Source organism: Mastacembelus armatus, chromosome 16, assembly GCF_900324485.2.
Source record: "Mastacembelus armatus chromosome 16, fMasArm1.2, whole genome shotgun sequence".
Taxonomy (NCBI): Eukaryota; Metazoa; Chordata; class Actinopteri; order Synbranchiformes; family Mastacembelidae; genus Mastacembelus; species Mastacembelus armatus.
The window spans coordinates 454,230-473,995 of NC_046648.1; the positions used below are offsets into that span (position 1 = coordinate 454,230).

The 19,766-nt window shown below is 40.9% G+C and overlaps 2 protein-coding genes across 3 annotated transcripts; one reads left to right on the forward strand and one right to left on the reverse strand.

The window, feature by feature from the left end:
* Window positions 1–526: 526 nt before the first annotated feature.
* Window positions 527–6,409, reverse strand: hibadhb (3-hydroxyisobutyrate dehydrogenase b). The gene is made up of 8 exons (XM_026294393.1): window positions 6,309–6,409; window positions 5,151–5,311; window positions 4,946–5,055; window positions 4,727–4,848; window positions 2,033–2,166; window positions 1,829–1,905; window positions 1,585–1,741; window positions 527–1,148 (listed from the first exon to the last, which is right to left on the reverse strand). The coding sequence occupies exons 1-8, from the start codon at window positions 6,373–6,375 to the stop codon at window positions 990–992; spliced, it is 987 nt and encodes a 328-aa protein (XP_026150178.1). The 5' UTR covers window positions 6,376–6,409; the 3' UTR covers window positions 527–989.
* A 427-nt stretch (window positions 6,410–6,836) lies between these two features.
* tax1bp1b (Tax1 (human T-cell leukemia virus type I) binding protein 1b) lies at window positions 6,837–19,646 on the forward strand. Of its 2 annotated transcripts, XM_026293033.1 has the most exons (18): window positions 6,837–6,960; window positions 8,416–8,609; window positions 11,490–11,592; window positions 12,020–12,210; window positions 12,341–12,499; window positions 13,412–13,560; window positions 13,913–14,003; window positions 14,836–15,021; window positions 15,189–15,440; window positions 16,053–16,226; window positions 16,358–16,430; window positions 16,756–16,874; window positions 17,007–17,132; window positions 17,679–17,765; window positions 18,325–18,526; window positions 18,623–18,777; window positions 18,889–18,974; window positions 19,239–19,437. In XM_026293033.1, exons 2-18 carry the CDS (start codon window positions 8,433–8,435, stop codon window positions 19,435–19,437), a joined length of 2,529 nt encoding a protein of 842 aa, XP_026148818.1. In that variant the 5' UTR covers window positions 6,837–6,960; window positions 8,416–8,432. The 2 variants fall into 2 exon arrangements, with proteins under 2 accessions (XP_026148818.1, XP_026148819.1); XM_026293034.1 differs by lacking the exon at window positions 17,679–17,765 and having other exon boundaries at window positions 19,239–19,646.
* Window positions 19,647–19,766: the final 120 nt, after the last annotated feature.

Sequence of the window (19,766 nt, forward strand, 5' to 3'; positions counted from 1 at the left end):
GTTTGGTCGTTGTGTAGCTGAATAGTCATTAGAGGGGAATTTTAGCATCTGGGTATGATGCGTGAGGCAATTTATGCCAAACTGAAGAAAAGGTGATGTGTGATTTTCGTTTGGAACAACGTGCGCAGCCTCGGCCCTGCACCGCGTCTCGTCGCTGTTTGTGCAAGGTTTTATTGTGACTACTGAATCAGTGGGACACACGGTACAAACTACAACATTTGGGAACTATTTTACTTAATGGAGGAAAGTTACGTGGTGCGTCAGGATTTCTTTTTACACTGTGATAATTATATCCTTCGACTCACTGCATTTAAACGCACGTTTGTCGACACAGAAACCTCGTCCCTTGGAGTCTATAGGCGATTCCAACAAGCTGAATTTATGGCATTTACTTCAACACATCATGGAATAAACTGATTATCTGCAATGGCTTTAAAAGCGTCTGCTCATGTTTCAGTCCAGGTTGAAATCCAAGTCCAGAAATGAATAAAGGTTCAAGTGTAAGCAAAGTAACCTGATCACAGAGTTTAAGAGTTCACAATTTGTCTTTATTTCCTAACAGCACATGGAAGCACTATTTCCACTGTTAGCAGAAATAACCCTAATGAACAGAAGAAGCTGCAGCTACCGACAAGAGAAATAAGTGGAGAAAAGAATCATTCTTGCTGATGTTTGGGCTTTGCAGAGACATTTCATTCCCACCATGCACTTTAAATAGTTTGAGACGGCCTACCAGTCTCCTCCATCACCTACATATCTGAAAATTCACTTCTAAAACCAATAGGTGTGATTTATTTTTAAAAAAGCTAGATCTCACAGGACACATAATTTCCAATAGGAGAGAAAGGGCTCACATAGTCTGTCTCGCTGTGCTGGAGCTCTGGGCTTCATGTCTTTCACAAGTTTGACAAAAATAAGTCCTCGAGGTCAAATGCACCCTAACTACTCTGTCAGTCCGGGCAAAGCTGTGGACGGGGTGGAGGCTGATATTACTGGCCCTCCTCCTCACGCAGAAACTGAAAAACGGAGGAGAAATCTTTATTTGCATAACCACGTGCACACATCATTCGGTAAATCTGATGGGCTAAAGAGCCAAGGGGGGCAGGAGTCTTTGTGTTGGTGGCTGTGTTCTGTGCCAGGCCCAGGTCCTGAAAATGAAATGTCAAACATTAGAAAAATCAACTGAGCTGCAAATCAAACTCAAACCAGGTCAATTCTCTTTTCAGAGGGATTAGTGCTGAATGGTAAACTGAAGCATTTCAATGGTGTGAGCTAAGAAACCAGTTTAACACTGTTGCTCCAGTCCCTGCTCATATGCAAAAACATATGAGGCATTACTACATTACTGTTTCACACTAAATACGCAATATTAAGAAAATCCTGAATAGATTTACCTTGTTAAAAATACTTAGGCTAATAGAAAAGTTACTTCTTCACAATAGCTAATGCACAAAATGATTTATTTCCTTTGTGTTGAAAGGCAACACGTTCAAACTTAAAATTAAATTCGAATAGAAACTAATGCTATCACAGGTAATACCTCAGGAAATGCAGCCGATATAGTGTAAGGGATATTAAACTGACCTTTGCCATCAGCTGGGTACCAAAGCCTCCCTGGTAGTTATTCCCAGAGGGCACTCCCTCCATGACTCCAGGCACAGGGTTGTAGGTGTCACTAGACCAGCACCTGCCTGAACTCATGTTCAGGATTTTGGCCAAAAGTTTGGGGTCAAGACCAAGTCTGAGTGAAAATACAAAAGTATTGAAGCGACTTACACTGGTATGATTTACTGTCACTTTTCTGTTGTTTGTAAGCGAGAGCGTTCACCTGATTCCCAGGTTCATTGTTTCTGAAGTCCCAATCATCCCAATGGCTAAAAGCATGTTGTTACAAATTTTAGCCGCCTGTAATGAGACACTGCATCAGTATTCAATAACCTAAACAATGCAAGTTTAAGTATGAGAAAGTGACCTACCTGATTTATAAATACATCCTGACGTTTCCTGGCTATTACAACAAATCCATTCATACCTGTCCGGTTCCAACTTGACCGCAATACACAACATTGGCTCCCATGCAGCTGAGAAGTTCTTTGGCTGCAGTAAATTCCTCTTCTGCCCCTCCAACCATAAAAGTCAGTTTACCCGAACATGCAGCACCCACACCTGGGAATGGCAAATCATGCTTACATACAACAAATCCTGTGCAAGCACGTGGAGCCGTTTGGTCAATAATGCTAAATTTTAGGTAAGTTTTGTTTATAAGTTGAAAATGATACGCTGAAGTTCATATCTTTTTAGATCCAAAAAATCCAAAGGCCTGATTTCATTGTCAAGAGAAATCGGGTCAAGACAACATGGAGGTGCAATATAACCAGTCTATTTTCAGTGACATAGATCAGGGACAGAATGAAATATATGACACTAACGTGGCTTTGTTGCTTTTTCATATACACTGTGAAAAATACAATTTAAAATTAAAATAATAAAAATAAATGTATGATATTTCATGATTAGTGGTACCTTTTAGTGTTTTAAAATATATGAATAAACAGTAAATTTTAAATTTATATTTAGTAATTATCTAAACAGAAGTGTCTCATCTAAATAGTAATGCAATGAAAATGATATCTGGAAGACCATATTCCAAATAAAAACAGCAAAAATCAACAATTAAAAAAATACTTTAAAAAAAAAAAAAAAAAAAAAGGTAAAATCAAGGTGATATGCAGAAAATGTAGAAGCCATTCAGTGTTAAAAAGTCTGTGAAAGTGGGTCTTTAAAAGTGATTTGGATTTCTAGGCATGTCAGTCCACAGCCTTGGCACACTACAGGAAAAACTCTAGTCAGCCTCAGGAACAGCTGTTTCTGGGTCTACCGGACCATTTAATGGCACATTCAGGTTCACACAGGGTTAAAAGTTTGGTAATATGCAGTAACCAGGTGCAAGACACATGGATGCCAAAAAATGAACCAACAGTCTTAGAATTAATTCTAATTAATTACAGGACGCCAATGGAGAGAGGCCAATACGAGTAATACAGTTCCCTCTTTGTAGTCCTGCTGAGGAACCTGCCAGCAGCATTTTGTATTAACTAGAAATGAAGAAGACTGTTGGTGGAGACCTGACAAGTGACTGTCAAGCTGAGAAATAAAAGCACAGGTGATGGACTCAGTAATCACACACAGTGCAGTAATAAAAAATGCATTGAAATGTAAAAAGCCTTAAAAACTGATTTAGCAGATTAAAGCAGGACGTGAAGATGTCTGCTGTTCAGAGTCAAATAAATGGAAAGAGGTCCTAAACATTTTAAAATATCATCAGTAGCTGTAGCAAAACAGATTAGAAACTCTGATTTGATTTTAACTTAGAAGGATCATATACACCAGTGAATCTAAAGACAGTTACTGAAATGATAAATATGACACTCAAAACTGAGGGAATGAATATCTGAGGTTGAATCATTTAAGTAATTAATTACATACTGAGACAAGTATTTAAACTGCTCAAATAACTTTTCATAGCAATGGATATATGAATTATTTAAAAATGCATAAACATTTTGTCCAAGTCTAATTCCTAAAACAACTCACAACTATCAGCAAAGACCAGTACAGAATATTCAGTGCGTTCTGCAAAGGAGACGAGGTGTGTTTTGTTTAGAGTGTGTACATTTACTACATATGAACGCCTCTGTTTTTATTATTTACAACCTCTACTCTGGCCTCTGCAATTCAGTCTAAGGAATAATGCAAGATGGCAGTTATCTGGTTTCTTACAATTTGCCACACGATGAAACGACTGTCAGACACATGCTGACCCAATTACGTCTCCCACCACCATGTGTGCTTTTATGTTTAAGCTTTAACTACAAGAGATTAAACAGTCAATACTATGCCACCATACTTCTTTTGAGCTCTGTCTGGAGATGTTCAAAAAGTTTCCTTTGGGAGCCAAAGCCTGGGGACTGACATGCTGAAGTATCTCTCTCACACACAGGACAACTTTAATCCAGATGCACTATTACAGGATGGATGCATATAAATCACTACTAATCTTCAGGGCCAGACCATAAAATGGACCAACCTCATCTTAAAGTAAGCCAAACTCAAACAAGTGTTTCTACATGCACGTCCAAGAAAGTCAGAGTGCGCACACTAGGAACATTTGTGAAGGCAGAGACTTTTCCTCTTCTTCCTTAGATTGAAACATTTCTCATTTGCCACCATTAAAAAAAAAAAAGCATTATTAGTCTTTTAAAGATGTAACTTCAGATGTACCATTAGGCAGCTGGTGAGTACAGTTAATATGCAAATACAAGTCCCTTCCCTGCTTCGTATACATGCAACACATGAGTATATTTTAATTCACAGCGGAAGTCATTTTTACACATAAGGCTTGTTTTTAAAATGGTTTAAAGTGCACACTCACTTTCTTCTCACCTATTTATTTCATTGATTCACTAAATATTAGATATACCTGTCACCATGATGAAATACTATTCACAACAACCCAGTATCCTCCAAAACCATAACAACTCTCAGCTAATAATAACACACACATCTAAACTAATAAACAGGAGCTAAATGTTATAGTCTTCATAAAGGTAGCATTTACTCAAAGGCTTATCTATCTGATAAACTTGCAACTGAGTTTCAAGATAAGTCAGCAAATTGTAATATATAGAGATCAAGCAACTTAGATTCTGAAAAGAGTAAATTGTACCTCCGGACACTGGTGCGTCCATAAAAACGGCCCCCGTCTTCTCAGCGGCAGCAGCCATCTCTTTTGAGACAGCTGGATCAATGGTGCTGGAGTCAATGAGTAGGGAGCCTTTCTTTACTTTTCTGGTGAGAAAAGTAAATCGTTATCGGCCCACAGAATCCAAATTAAATATATTCATGTGGGTATTATGAACGCATTGCAAGAAGAACTGAAGTGTACTTGAGAATGCCATTGGGTCCAGTGTACACATCTATGACGTTGGGGCTAGAGGGGAGCATGGTGATAATGCGGTCAGCTTTATCAGCTACCTCAGCAGGGTTATCCACAATCTGAGAAAACACACAGAACCACGGGGTCAGAGGAGACGTAACAATCGGAAAGGGAGGAAAAAAAAAAAAAAGACTTGTACATTTTCCTGTCCCACCTGAGCACCCAGCTTTTGCACTTCCTTGCAGGACTCTGGGAACACATCTGTGGCGATGACTGGGTAGCCATGCTTCAGCAGGTTTTTTGCCATTGGGTTTCCCATATTTCCCAGACCAACAAACCCCACCTGTGTCTTTGAGGCCATAGACCTCCTGGACACTACAAATAATGGCCACATGGATTAATAATAACACACACAATTATTTTTTCCAAGATGCCAATTTTTTCCATTTAAAAACCCATTTTGGTATTTAAAAAACAAACAAAAAAAAAAAACAATAAGTTATTTCTGTGTAATAATCAACATCTTAGCTCATCTCTGAGCATGACAGACTTTATTTATATTCATTTCATGTGGATGTATAATCACTACAGTGCCAAAGTCATCCGAGCTGATACCCAGACCTTTCTCACACACACATACACACATACACACACACACTTAAAACATATGACTCCATTTTAAAAAACAACTCTAATCCTGAAATGTATTAAAAACAACAACACAAGATATTAACATTTGTGTGGTGCTCATATTTTTGTGTGTCTGGTGGATGTGCTGCATTTTGGGGGTTTTTAATTCAAATAAAATGTTTTTTGTTAAAATACTCAGCAGGTGTGCACTTCATCCTAATTACAAGCAACATAAACAATATATATGGTTAATTTTCCCCCTTTACCCTTCTTATAAAACGGGCCCCACACATGGGCTGTACATACAAACTTGTGTAAGATTGTTGACATTTGTTCACCCACATAGTGTCTCTATGCAAATAAAAACACATACAACATGACAGAGTTCAAAATAAACTAAATAAATCATTCGATAAGCTAAATACACGATTATAATGTTCATTGTACAAAGTGCAGAATGGCCGACGACACATTATGTCCCTAGATAAAGACACAGTAGGACAGAGAGGACACTGGGACACGTTCGGTTCTACGTGTTTTTATCGTCGTTAACGCGGCTCCGGCAGATTCTACCACACGTTATCCAGTAACACCAGCGAACCGGAGCGCAAAAACTTGTCTTACGACACTTCAGGTACGTTTTCACGTGACAAACAGCCTCTAGGCGGTAACTGTAGTAACTATAGTAACTGTAGTGAACGCAGCGACGTGCACGACGCACACACAGTCTGTTTCTTCTTACCAAAAGCAAAGTCGACCCGCCTGCAGAGCCGTCCGACCAGACAGGACCCTCTCAACGCGGCCGCCATGCTTCTTCCCTCTTGACCTTACGCATGACGCGACTGTACGTATATCAATGACGCGCATTATTGACAGCGCCTCCGTCCAATCAAATAGCAGTTCCGGTCCGCCAGCTTCAGCCACTGAGGTGTGAGGGGAGTGTCTGTGTCGCAAACACCAGTTTGTTTTCAGTCTACCTCAGTAAAACGCGAAATTGTGTTTAAAGTATAAAAAACTGACTCAAATATTTTATTATTTTGTCATGATCTTTGCCAGATCCAGTATAAAATTCAGGAGTGCTAAATGTTCCAGGTAGAGGCGATTTGTTTGGAATAAATCTAAATGAAAATGCTCACATTGATACGTTCCTCCAGAAGACATATCACTTGTACTTGGATCGATGTTTCCTTATATTCTTCTTTAATTATCTGTAACATTATTTTCCCGTCTATGATTATTATTATTATTATTATTATTGGTATTGGTGTCGCGACAGGAAATGACGTAATGTTGTTGTTATTCCAGGAAGACGGCACGGGAAAGCACTGAACTGCGTCAACAATTGCTTTTATGGTTTCAGCTGCTGGTCAGCATGGCAAGTCGGTATGTTTGAGGTATATACCTGTGTATTTTAATTTTTCTATATATTAACATGACTAAATAAACGACTGTTTTCGATACTTGTACCGCTCGATGCGTATTTTTAGAGGCTACCCCGAGAAAGAGCGTTGCTGTCTACGTCAACGTCAGTTATCCTTGTCGTCCAGATGATAGATATTAGTTAGATTTTCCTTTTTTCATTAAACGTTACTAACTTATCACGGTGTATGTGTCTGGTTGACGTGAATATTTTGTGATAGTTTATACAAAACGTGTCTTTGCCATGTGTTTAACGTTAGCTAGCTAGTTAGCTGCGTGGCTAACTTAGCCACAGAGCTAACTTAGCCAAGCTCTTTTTCACTTCAGGCCTCGAGGCGTAGATTGTAGTTACCATTTGTCCGTTTCAGCCATCACCGTTGACTTTTGCCTAATTACACAACCGATTGATTTATCCAGTGGTCGCAGTAGAAAACAACTTTGTCCAGAATTCCGGGTCATCATCCGAAGAATGTTTTGTAAGTCAGAGGCCTAATTACGTCAGGCAAATTTAATCAGCTGATCGTAGATGGAAAATCCAGATCGAGGCAACGCTCAGGTTTGTCCTGTCGCCTGGGCCTGAGTGTTGGGTTTAATACGCCTTGTGATGTGCGATGAACATTTATTTGCCTGAAAATAAAGTGGCCCAAACGGCAAACAAAATGTAAACAAGCTTTCACCTGTTGTGCGAACAGTAAAGGCCCCTTTCCAAATAATGAGTTACTCATTGTCGCCCCTTAGGAGCAAAAGTCTTGAAATGACGTGTGTGAAGTAAGTTTTGCTTTGTCTTTGTTTCTTGTTGCCCAGTCATATACAGATTATAGTTGCACGGGTGTAGCTGCAGTGGCATCAAGCCATGGCATTGTTGTCTATCGTGCCTTGGAAGTGAAAAGCCACAGCTGTGCTCTAACCTTCCTGGGAGTAAAGAACAGATTGCATGGACTTTAAACATGTGATCTGTTTTTTGTAGAATGGACCTGGAACCCTTAAACTCATAAAAACACCTGCATGTTTAAAACTTTCCAAAGATCCATATTTCCTGAACACATCTATTCAAGGCTTAAATACAAAATGCAAACTAAAAGAATGTTATATCAGTATTGAACTTTGAACTGACCTTTGTTGCATCTGGTTTTGGGGTATAGATTTTCTTTATCGGCTATACTGTTAGTTTGTTTTAGATGAATTATCTACCATTGATTGAAGACACACATGATGGTATTAAAGGGATTTGTAATACCTGATATTGTCTCATGATGACAAGGGGTGTGCTCATATTTGTTTTAACAAAACAGAGCAATGTTTGGATTCTCAGCATTAAAACATTTTTGATTTTCTCTTCACTTATTCTGTCTGTAAAAAGTTGTTATTCAGTTGTTTCTCTCATTATTGTTTTTCCAATAATTTCTTTTGTTTTGTGTCTCTCTGTTTAGCCACTGCTGAGTGATTTATGGCACTGTTCCTCGACAGGACTTTGATAAGCAACGACATGGACACATCAAACTTTGCCCATGTCATCTTCCAGAACGTGGGGAAGAGTTATCTACCACATGATGCCCTGGAGTGTCACTATACCCTGACACAGTTCATCAAGCCACACCCAAAGGACTGGGTGGGCATATTCAAGGTGAATAATCATATTCAATGTAAAAATATTTATGTTTTCTTCACTTGTACTTTGGAGCAAGGACATCTTGGCCAGCTTAGTGGCTTAACTTAAAATGTTTGAGTCCAGTGGACATGTAGCTGCCATTTTGCAGAAAATAAAATGTTGAGATTTTACTAAAATATGGGAACAGGTAATTAATTCAGTGGTGAAACTGGGACAAGGTTAGCCACTTTGATGTTTATTTGAAAAATGAGCTTGAAAGGGCGGATGGACTCCCACCATACACTTGAGTGTCCCACGTGGATCTTGTTATGGGAGTACATTAAATCCAATACAGTGGCAGTAATTTATTTTAGCCTCATCTGCAGTCAATTCACAGATGTAGATAGAAGCATATGGGTTCAGGCTTTTCAAGACCAACATGGTTTTTATGTATGAGATCAGATGGAATTTGGGATAAAATCACCACACATCAGTGTGTTGTGTTCTGCCTGATGGTGCCTCTCATCCTAATTAGTTTGTTGAAAAAATTCCAGAATGCAGCTTTTGAAAAAATATTCAAGAGACATCCATTGCCTGTATTTCTACTTTTATTACAGCTCCAGCTAATACAAAATTACTGAGATTGTTCAAAATCATTTCTAACATTATTTCCACCTCAACCCTGAGGAATATACTTCCTGTGGGAGCATAGTGTTATGTCAAAAACTCAGCCAAGACAGTTGAGGTTTTGCTGGACATCAGGCTTAAACTGATGATGTCTTTGTACCAAGAGTGACTGCCTTGTATTTATTCTGTATGTTTCACTCAACAATTTTAACAATACAAACAATAGTTTTGTAAATGGGGGTTTTTATCAAATCTCTCAGAGAGATGAGGTCATGATAGGCTGCTGTCTGGAGGCCTTTTAAATACAGGGTCCAGCACTGGGTTGTAGCAGGATGGCATACCATTTTGTGTTTAGCCCCAAGGTAGACACCAACTGGCAGTATGTGGCTTAGAATCACTAATTTCTTAAGCCTCTAAAACACAGAGCTGTGCTGGAAAAGACTGAGTGCTGGATTGTAAATCATGTACATTTTCCTGGCAGTGCTGACAGATTAGACTTTGGTTCCAAGTTTTTGAGTTTGTGTGCATAGATACCTGGATACACTTAAGTTTCACCGTTACCCTCCTGACACAGATTTGGTTGGTGTTGGCTCCCAGTCAAGCAGAGTTGATTCTGCCTTAGATTGTTTGGAGTCAAGATATGTCCAGATAAGTTATGTAGTTAATATAAGCAAATATCTTAAGGTTCAGTCACTTGAAATGTGACTTGTCAGCACAACTGTCAGTAAGTTGTTTCAAATAATTCTGCATTTAAAGAAGTATGACTAAATTAAAAACATTATTTATACATCTTTACTCTTTTTAAAATGCTTTAATGTGTCAGTGTCAAATAATGTACAGATGTTTGAAATATACACTTCAGCGTGGCCAAGTCACACAAAACTAAACGTGCTGTTGATGATAAATAGATGGAAGACAGGGGCTTGTTTGCACATGGACAAAAGCCTTTGGGCCTTTGATGTTGCCACATTTATCGTTCTGTGTGATCTGATCTGTCCTCGGCCTCATGGAAGAATGTTGTTGGGACAAGTTGTTGGAGTGGCAGAGTAGAAAGCAAGCACAGCTTTGTAATTAACGTGTCTCTGAACACAGCCTCACTGTGTGATTGATGAGCAGCTCGCTCCTGAATTTATACAGTCTGATTGGCACTTAGACGATGCATTACCTCTTGCAGCAACGTTGCCACTGGCTTCTGTCAGTTTGCTGGAATGCAGGTGAAATGTCATATTTACATGAAAACAGGCTTTATCATAATTTTATGCATGTTTTGGGAACGCAGCATTGCCTGTGTTGTCACTTGAGTCACCATTCCTGTTTTTAAGGTGGCTCTAAACCATATCCACCCCCCCTTTGCCTATTTATGCACATTACAGACTAGTGTTTTGGAAGTGAAAGAGTTCCTCTCAGAGTTTGCACCCACCACCTCTGCAGCTTTAATGAGTAGGCTGTTGAAGGCTAGCCTTCAGTAATGACACTCACTAACTAGGTGCATGTTTTAATTGCTTCCTGTTCTTTACTGCTGGAGGCTGGAACTGCACTGGCAACAATTGGGGGTTTTGGAGCACCAGGTCCTTCTATCTCTGGCTCTGATGAACACTCTCAGTATTGTGGCTGTAGGCTGTTTGTACATGGGTGAGAGAATGAACTGCCCAGATAGTGGAAAAGACCTGCCCACACCACTAGCGGCAGAAACAGTATATGTTCCAATACATGCATGAATTAATAAAACAACCCTAACCCTATGTTTTGTGGCTGAAGCTTTTGTAATAGGCTGGTGTGAATGTGCTTGTTGTGGATGCTTGTGCCTGAATACGCACACACTGAAAGCCAGCCAGCTCTATGTGACTCTGATTTTGTTTGACAGTTTTATGGCACCGGGCCGAAGTTATGGATGTATTTTCTGTACTCCCCCCTCATCAGCCATCAGTTAACAACACATAAAATACATATAATTACTTTTTGGTTTTCATTTTCAAGATGTCTATGTATAAAATTTTCACCTATTTTCCTTTTCCTGTTAGAAGTGAGTTGTAGCTACATTTCCACACTTGGGCTGGGGCACATGCACATGGTGAGCAGGAGTTGCAGTTGTAGTTTCAGTCTCATGGTCATACACTGTCATGCCAACGTAGATCGAAAACCCCATGAGTACTGTAGTAAACCAGAGTTATTTTGGAAATGGCACTGTGTGGATTCTAGGAAATCTCCCTGTTAATCCCCTATTGTTATTATTCTGCACTGATGTGGTGAGAGCGCCTGGTTGAATGGATTCCCCACAATGTCTCACAGGTTGGTTGGAGCACAGCGAGGGACTATTACACATTTTTGTGGTCACCTCTCCCTGAGAACTATGTGGAAGGCACCACAGTCAACAGAACAGTGGTGTTTCAGGGTAAGATCATGCCATAGTTTTATGTAACTTTGACACCTTTTAATAACCAAATATCAAAGGCGTGTTCGGAGAATTGTTAAAAGTTTAATACCAAGTCGGTGGCTAGAGTTAAATTACACACTTTAACGACAACACAGAGATCTGTGGGGAAAGACATTTTAATTTAGATGTTTTTTTACTTTTATGCTACTTTTATAAAGTGATGGAAACGGACTTAAAGTGGAGAAATGTCTTTTTTTTTTTTTTTTTAGATTTATATCCACAACCTCACAGAAATGGTGTGTGCTCCAAGTCGCTGAATGACTACAGCACTTTTTTTAGTTCTATCTCCTCACACACTGTACTTTCTTATAACTTATAGGGAAATGTCTTTTGTTTTGCTTCTCTGTCCTGCTCTATGCTGAGCCTTGGTGTCATTCTGTCCTAGGATATTATGTGCCAAATGACGATGGCGAGTTCTACCAGTTCTGTTACGTGACCCACAAAGGGGAGATTCGGGGAGCCAGCACGCCATTCCAGTTTCGTGCCAGCAGCCCCTCAGAGGACGAGCTGCTGGCTGTGGAGGATGAATGCAACTCTGACATCCTGGTGGTCACCACCAAGGCAGGCTTCCTCGAGGTACCATGATCCTCAGTCAGAGTATACACACAGTATACACAAGTGTTCTGTGAGACTTGTTTGGCTGGCACATCCAACATCCACAAATTGCCATTTTATTTTTGCTCTTTGTTTTAATTTCTCTATGCAGAAAAAGGTGGAAGAAGCCCAGAGAGAGAAAGAGGAGCTAGTCAAAAACATGGCCCTCCTTCAGCAGGAGAAGGAGCAGCTTGAAGCCGAGAAGGAGAGCCTGCAAAAAGAGTGTGAGCAGCAAAAAGAAACCTGTGCTGAGCTGAGGAGAGAGAACCAGGTAAGCTGAGATAGGACTGTCACTTATTGAAGACAGGTAGGAATGCCAGCAGTCTCTGCTCTCTGTTCTTTGGCCAATGGGAAAAAAATGACTTGCCCTGTTTTTGTTTTGTTGTGTAGTTGTTCTTTAATTTATCAGATCATGCTGGAATAATGAGTCTGTATGATTGGTTCTTTTGTCAGGTTGTTGCATTTATGATAGAGTTTGTCCTCTGGCCAAACAGTCTCTTAGCACCCCCTAGTGAAAGACTGCAAATGTGCAACTCATGATACACTACAGGGTATAAATCACACTCTGGCAGATATGAATGTCTGTATTATCAAAGTTGTAATTCAGCTTTTTATAGCATAACATTAAGTCTTAAAAGGAGTGTCAGTAATAATTCATATCGCTGTCCTCAGCCATAAATCTACAGGTTTTAAAACGGCTTTCAGATGAAAACATGATTACAGATTTTGTGGCTGTTAATTTTATGGCTATACTTTTATATGATTTTTTATGTGGTGTGAATATAAAGATTCCAAAATTTTGCCTATAAACAAACTGTAAAAAAATCATTTCCTTTTGCTTTTTTGATGCCATCTTTCGAGTTTGAAAACGGTCGTGGCATAATGCTTTTGATTTAGACTTGCATTTGAAAGACAATAAACTTTTTATGTTTTGCACACATTCCACAGGCGTAGAGTCAAAAACACAGATGGACGTAAGCGTTATTTCGTCAGGCCAGATTTTAACCCAGTTTTTTTTAAGCAAATGGAGTCAATAATTTATTTCATGAATCAGAATGATGATAATTTTGCTGAGGCATTTGTGTTAAAACCTGAAGCATTCTTCCGTGTTTATATTTGGTGTTTTGACTTCTTCTTTTTTATTTATATTTTATTCCTAGCAATATATTTTATTGTTTCTCAGGAGATGCAGAATTCTTCTCAGGCCCTGCAAGAGGAGAGAGAGGAGGTTAAGAGGAGGCTGGAGGAGGCCACAGCCAGAGTTATACAGTTGGAGGAGGATCTGATAGGAGTCACTCAGAAGGGCCTACAGAAGGAAACTGAGTTGGACAGGTGAGCTGAGGATGGTGGGGTTGTCCTAGTTTTGATTACATGGACAGAAAAACTTGGATAAACCTTAGTTTCCATTTTTGGTCGTTTGATTAAACAGACTCATGAGAGTTGTGTGTAAACTGGTGCTTTTATATATTAACTGAAAGGGTTTAGCTGCGTTTAGCTCTAGCAACTCACTGCATCACATGGTCTCATTGTTTTATGTGTAAAAGGTCAAGACAGGAGTTACCGGTTAGTTTTTAAAGATTCTTTTAGAGATCGTAATCAGTGTCACTAATTAGTTATTCCAACATAAGACGACGTGATGTGTGATACAATCTGTCACTAACCATTTTTATCCTAATTTCTTTAGTCTCAAGGATAGAGTGAAGAAACTCACAGGAGAGAAGGAGGCACTTGAGTCTCATCTGAAGAATGAGAAAGATGAGAAGGAACTCTACAAGGTAATGTTCTGGTAGCATTAACACGTTTCCTTGAGTTAACATCATTAAAAAATCTGTTATGCACATGAAGACTAATAACAGAACGGGGATGCCATGTCTCAGGTAGGTAGCAGCTAGTAACTTTCATGATACATGATTTTAATGTCAAGTGAGTGACCGCTTTACAATCTGTAGATTTTACAGTGCTGTGTGTTTATTACAACGCTGGACATTAGTGATCCACGTCATTGATTTTTTTTTTTTTTTTTCTGTTTCTTTTTTGTGTTTTAGTCTTTGCCAACAGTTTTGCACATTCTTGCCCAAAAATTTAATTTAAACAGAGCATGGCTTTTCACTCTTCTTCTGGTCTGGTTAGGTTTCTCTCTCTTTGTTGTGGTGGGCACTGTGCCGGAACCGGGAGTAAACGTACTGTACTGTCGCCACGGAAATTGAGCCAAACACCTAATTTAACTTGCACTATCACACTGGGGCCCGTTGCACAAGGAAACCTTTATGGGCCCATCTCAATCTCTGTTTTGTAATTGAGGTCATGCAACATTTATTTTAATAGTCATATACTCTTTGGTACATGATCGTGATTGGGGTTATATAAATGAGGCAAAAGCCAACAACTTTATGTTTTATAACTTCTCTTGTGTTTTATAACCGTGTGTGTGTGTGTGTGTGTGTGTGTGGGTGTGGACGGGTGTGTGTGTGTGTGTGGGTGTGGGCGGGTGTGTGTGTGTGTGTGGGTGTGGGCGGGTGTGTGTGTGTGTGTGTGTGTGTGTGTGGGTGTGGACGGGTGTGTGTGTGTGTGTGTGTGTGTGTGTGTTTGTGTGTGTGTGTGCACCAGATTCACCTGAAAAACCGGGAGCTGGAGAACACTAAACTGAGTGCAGAGTTGCAGATGCTGAAATCTGTGGATGTAAACAAGGAAAACACCATTGCCCAGTTTAAAGAGGAGGTGGGGCGCCTGCAGGCATGCCTCACGGAGAAGGAGAAACAGTACAGAGAAGTCCTGGCCAAAGTCTCCCCCTTGGTACAAAGATTAGGATTTTGTTTAAAGTTTAGAAATAACACGTAGATTCGTCATATGCAGTGTTTGATTTATTCATGTGTCAAATGATTTTCGAGGATGAATAGTAACAAGAGTAGGAATTACCTTAGTGAAATGAAGGACACCTACAATGTGGTTGTGTCTGCCAGGGAGAAATGAAGACCCTGAAGGAGCAGCTGCGGCAGAAGGAGGAGCAGCTCCAGGCCAGCCAGCAACAGTCCTCCCTGTTGGCCTCTGAGTTGAGGGACGTCTCTAGCGCCCGCGACCGTACCATGTCTGAACTCTACCGCATAAAGATGGAGGTCGATGCTCTTCGCCAGGCCAAGGCTGAAACTCAGGCCCAGTATGTCCGCCTGGAGAGCCTGGTAGAGCAGTTAAAGACTGAGGCCAAGCAGGAAGCAGTAAGTCTGACCTGCTCGTTAGGATTTGATTGAACTAGGTTTAGAGGAAATGTGGTTTTGACATCGGTAATATCGTAGTAGATGACATGTTTCACTCTATGTACCAGAGTAGTAATGAGCAAAAAGGTAAAACACATACGAGATCACATGATATGATCAAATATGTCTGTTGACCATAATTTCAATATGAATAATAAGTAATTTCTGTTCATTCAATTAGAAGTTCATTGGAATTTATTTATTATATATTTAGAGTCCACATGTAAAATGCGCATTATGTAACCACAGAACAGTACTGAAAGATCATAAATCATAAAAGTCCTGTGTTGTGTCTGATCCAATAATGAGACGTCCTCCTCCCTCATCAGCACAGGACTACCTCACATTACAGCAGCTTTTTATTGATCACTACAAATTCACTGAAGAATGGTTTGACAGCACCTCTTTAATACAAAAAACGCTGTTAGGCATTATAGAGAACTCACAATCATAAAGACCCCATTAATAAGGGTTTAATTAATGTGTCTGCTGCTTCACGGGGATCCTTGAGTTTGAGCCATTACTGTGTTTATTGTCTCTGATCTGTCTAACTGTGACGTGTTTCATGTCCAGGCCAAAGCGGAGGAAGAAGCTGCCGCTGCTGACCCGGCTGCTGTGGCAGAGCTGCAGAGAGAGGTGGAGGACCTGAAGCTGCGGCTGCATATGGCTGCAGAGCACTACAAGGAGAAATACAAGGAGTGTCAGAGACTGCAAAAACAAGTACTGAGACTGTCCGAGCAGCATGGGGTAGGTCCCATCGCACACCAGTTGACATACTGTGTCACCACAAGAGACAAAAGACAGCATGAGCGTCATTTCTCTAATGTTGTTGTTTCATTGAGTTAATTTTCAACACTTATTTTTTTTCCTGTGTTTAGGAGCCGAGGAAAAGCTCAGCACAAGAGGGCACAGCAGTCCCTGCATCAGCGAGTCCAGACACTTCAGTACCTGGTATATTATGTCAATCTGTGCCACGTTTTACATTCTAAAGTAAATACTTTCACTTAATAACTGTAGTCAGCAATCATTGCAAGATGATAACGTGTAAATTCACCAGCAGTGAAATGTCTTGTTGCCTTGCATTAGAAATCAGTGAATCAGCTGTTTTAATGTGGACTACTCTAGTATTTGGCATATTAGCATGTAGGTGGGTTATAAAACCATGGCGCGTTAAAGTCTGTATAATTAGGTAATTTGTCATTTTAATAATCAACAAATGAAGCGATGGCAACACGACCTGTACGGCCTGCATGACTTGCTTTCATTGTCTTTGCAGGGAGTCCAGGCTCTGCTGATCCCATGCTGGAAGCCATCATCCAGGACAAGCTGAAAGGCATCTGTAGAGAGGCGTCTGACAGGAATGACAAGTACAGGAAATGCAAGCAGATGCTGATGGTAAGAGATGTCACTGCACATGTAGCTCCGAATGTGCGTATGTTGAACCCTGAGCGTGAAGGGCTTCTGTTGTCCTAAGGTCTAATATGGTGCGATAGAAAGCGGGTTGGTCAATGTTTGACTGCTCTTTAGGAGGAGAAGGAGCGTAGCTGCATGTTTGCTGATGAACTGGCCAAGATGGAGGTGAAATTTAAGGAGCAACAGAAGACCAATGAAAGCCTGAGGCTGCAGCTGGCGGCAGAGGAGGATCGCTACAAGGTTAGTGCAGTCAGAACGTACTTTGCACTGCTCGGGACTTCGGCTGTTAGAGGTGCTCTGCTGCCTTCGAAGCAGCTCTGTCTTTGGACTGTGCTGTGTTTTCACCGCTGTGTATGGCTGGTCTAGCTCAGGGTTTGAGTCTTTGATGCTATCTCTCCCTTTGAACGCAGCAACTCTGACAGGCTTGTTTATGAGCGGGCCTATCTTTGAGACGACATTTTACTGCTGTTTATGTCAGACTCTGGAGTCAGACGAAGCTTGGCTCAGAGCAGCCATCTCCAGTTGCCTGCCTAATGCTGTGCTTGGCTCAGGTCAGGCAGATATTTGCTTAATGTCTTAGAAGAATTCAAACAGGTTGTTTTGCTTTGAGCAGGATTGTGCATAAATCAGTCCTCAGCTAGGGGAAGCTTTTTATGGCTGTGATCAATTAATGTCACACACAGAGGACTGAAGGTATTTTGGTGATGCATTTCTCATCGAGCTGCATATGTCAGAAGTTTGACAGTAAACAGTGTCTTTCATTTCTCTGTTCTTTGTTTACTACAGAGCCAGGTTGCTGAGAAGGGACGGGAGCTGAAGGAACTGAAAGACACACTAGCACTTGTTGTGAAGGAGAAGGAAAAACTGGAGGGGGTTAGCGACAGCTTTCATTTTCTCTTTTATAGACTTCTTCCACTCTAAAAATTCCCTGAAAAGTGCTATTCCTCTGCCATTTTCCCTTTCCCAATCTGGTCTGTGTTTAATATGCCTCTAATTGTAGAAGCAAAGTAAATGAGTTCTTATTTTCCATTCCATTACTTTGGACCACAGCAGGGTCCTCACTGGCCTAAAATATTGCTTGGAGGTAATGCTGTTACTGCTAAGAGGAGCAGAATGACCCAATTTGAGGTTTAGACTGTAAATTAAATTGGCGTCTGCAGCTGAAGCACAGCGCCCGATACCCTTTGAAAACGAGAAGCGTTTCTTTCTTAATGAAGGCATTAATTAAACTGTTCGTGTGAGCGAGAGACGTCACTAGTCTGGAGCTGCAGTTTGACTGTAGCAGTAATGTATTTCCTATACAGAGTGGGAGGTGTAGAGAAACCAGATAAGTTGTTCCTAACAAAGAAAGATCCTTGTGGTGGCACTTAATTTTGCCAGTGGTTGTTCTTAGGAAGAAAAAAAACCTCAACTTTTGCTTTTTGTTTCCCAGGAGCTCCAGAAAGGCCTCGGCAGCAGCAAGGGAGATCAGGGAGCCGAGGAGAAAACCAGTGTGGAGGGCATCCAGTCCAGTGTGCCTTTATTCCTGCAGTACCCAGTCCCTTATGCACAGGATGCCCCCACACCCTTGCTTGTGTCTCAGAGCCCCAGCAAGCTGCATTTTGGGAACCCGTACTCCGTAGCAGACTCAAAAGGTTGGTTCTTTTCAGACAACATGTACCATACAGCCCCCAACAGAAAGGAGTGACTTGTATTTACAGTGGCTGTGTCTCTGGGTTATGTCCCTGCAGATGAAGCAGATGAGGAGTTCTCAGATGACCAGCTGCTCAGGCTGCCTCCTGTGGGGCCACCCTCTTGGGACAGTAATGTGGTGTGTATCCAACCCTCCCGCAACCACGGCCGACCAGAAGGTCACGAGGAGTCAGAGGAAAAAGAAAACAACAATGTAAGATTGACACTCATGCAGTTTGTTAAATACTGTGGAACCAACTTACCTAGTTCTCTCTCTCTCTTGCTAAATATTTAGAATGAATTGATTTTGTAACGGCTGTTTTAGGGTAATGGCAGTGAACAGCCCACAGCAACTGAAGCTCTCAACCCTTTTGTGAATGATGGACAAACTGCTTTCTGCTTTGATCCCAGGTAATGTACCCTCAGATGCCCAAACTGTCATAAATTGCTCCCAATTTTGCAGCGCCCTACAGTTTCTAAACCTGTGCGTTGTAACATGTGCAAAGTGTTTGTTCTGCTGCACAGCCCCCTTTGCTGGTAGTAGCTGAGCAGCAGACCACCCACATCGCATCAGACAGATGCTCTTTAATAGCCTGCGCCCCTGGTTTGCCCACGTCATCGCTTGACTGCTTTTTAACGTGAGCTTTCTCTCCTCGCCTTCCTCTTCTGCTGCAGCATGGACATGAAACGATGTCCGCTGTGTGAGGTCATCTTCCCACCCAACTATGACCAAAGCAAGTTTGAGGAGCATGTGGAGAGCCACTGGAAAATCTGCCCCATGTGCAGCGAGCAGTTCCCACTGGACTGCGACCAGAAGGTGTTTGAGAGTCATGTGCTCACTCACTTCGACGGCCACGCGCTCAACTTTGACTAGAGAAACATAAAATCGGCACATCCGGGCTGCTTACTTCTTGGCAGTCACTGAAATAAATCTGCACTCTTTTCTGCATGTAATGGTGTGAGGATCCACTCTTCTGGGGCTATACTGATTTTCGCTTTATTACTTAGAGAAACACTTTGAAGTGATGACATTTTAAAATCCAGTGTATATCGCAGGGCTAATAAATCTGTTTGCAAATCAAACGTCTTTTATAGGTTTAAAGATTTCACTTCATTTGGGTTTGAAGAATAATTTAGGGGGAAAGACTGTTGTAGGTATATGTAATAACTTTAAAATGGACTCAGCTCTGTCAGACTACAGGA

Excerpts from the sequence above, each read along its gene's own strand:
- hibadhb (XM_026294393.1), bottom strand. The coding sequence starts at position 6,375 with ATGGCGGCCGCGTTGAGAGGGTCCTGTCTGGTCGGACGGCTCTGCAGG. Across the intron at positions 5,056-5,150 it reads TGCAAAAGCTGGGTGCTCAG|ATTGTGGATAACCCTGCTGA; the intron begins GTGGGACAGGAA and ends GTGTTTTCTCAG. Across the intron at positions 4,849-4,945 it reads GGACCCAATGGCATTCTCAA|AAAAGTAAAGAAAGGCTCCC; the intron begins GTACACTTCAGT and ends TTTTCTCACCAG.
- tax1bp1b (XM_026293033.1), top strand. The coding sequence starts at position 8,433 with ATGGCACTGTTCCTCGACAGGACTTTGATAAGCAACGACATGGACACA. Across the intron at positions 16,227-16,357 it reads GACTGTCCGAGCAGCATGGG|GAGCCGAGGAAAAGCTCAGC; the intron begins GTAGGTCCCATC and ends TCCTGTGTTTAG. Across the intron at positions 18,527-18,622 it reads CTCCGTAGCAGACTCAAAAG|ATGAAGCAGATGAGGAGTTC; the intron begins GTTGGTTCTTTT and ends ATGTCCCTGCAG.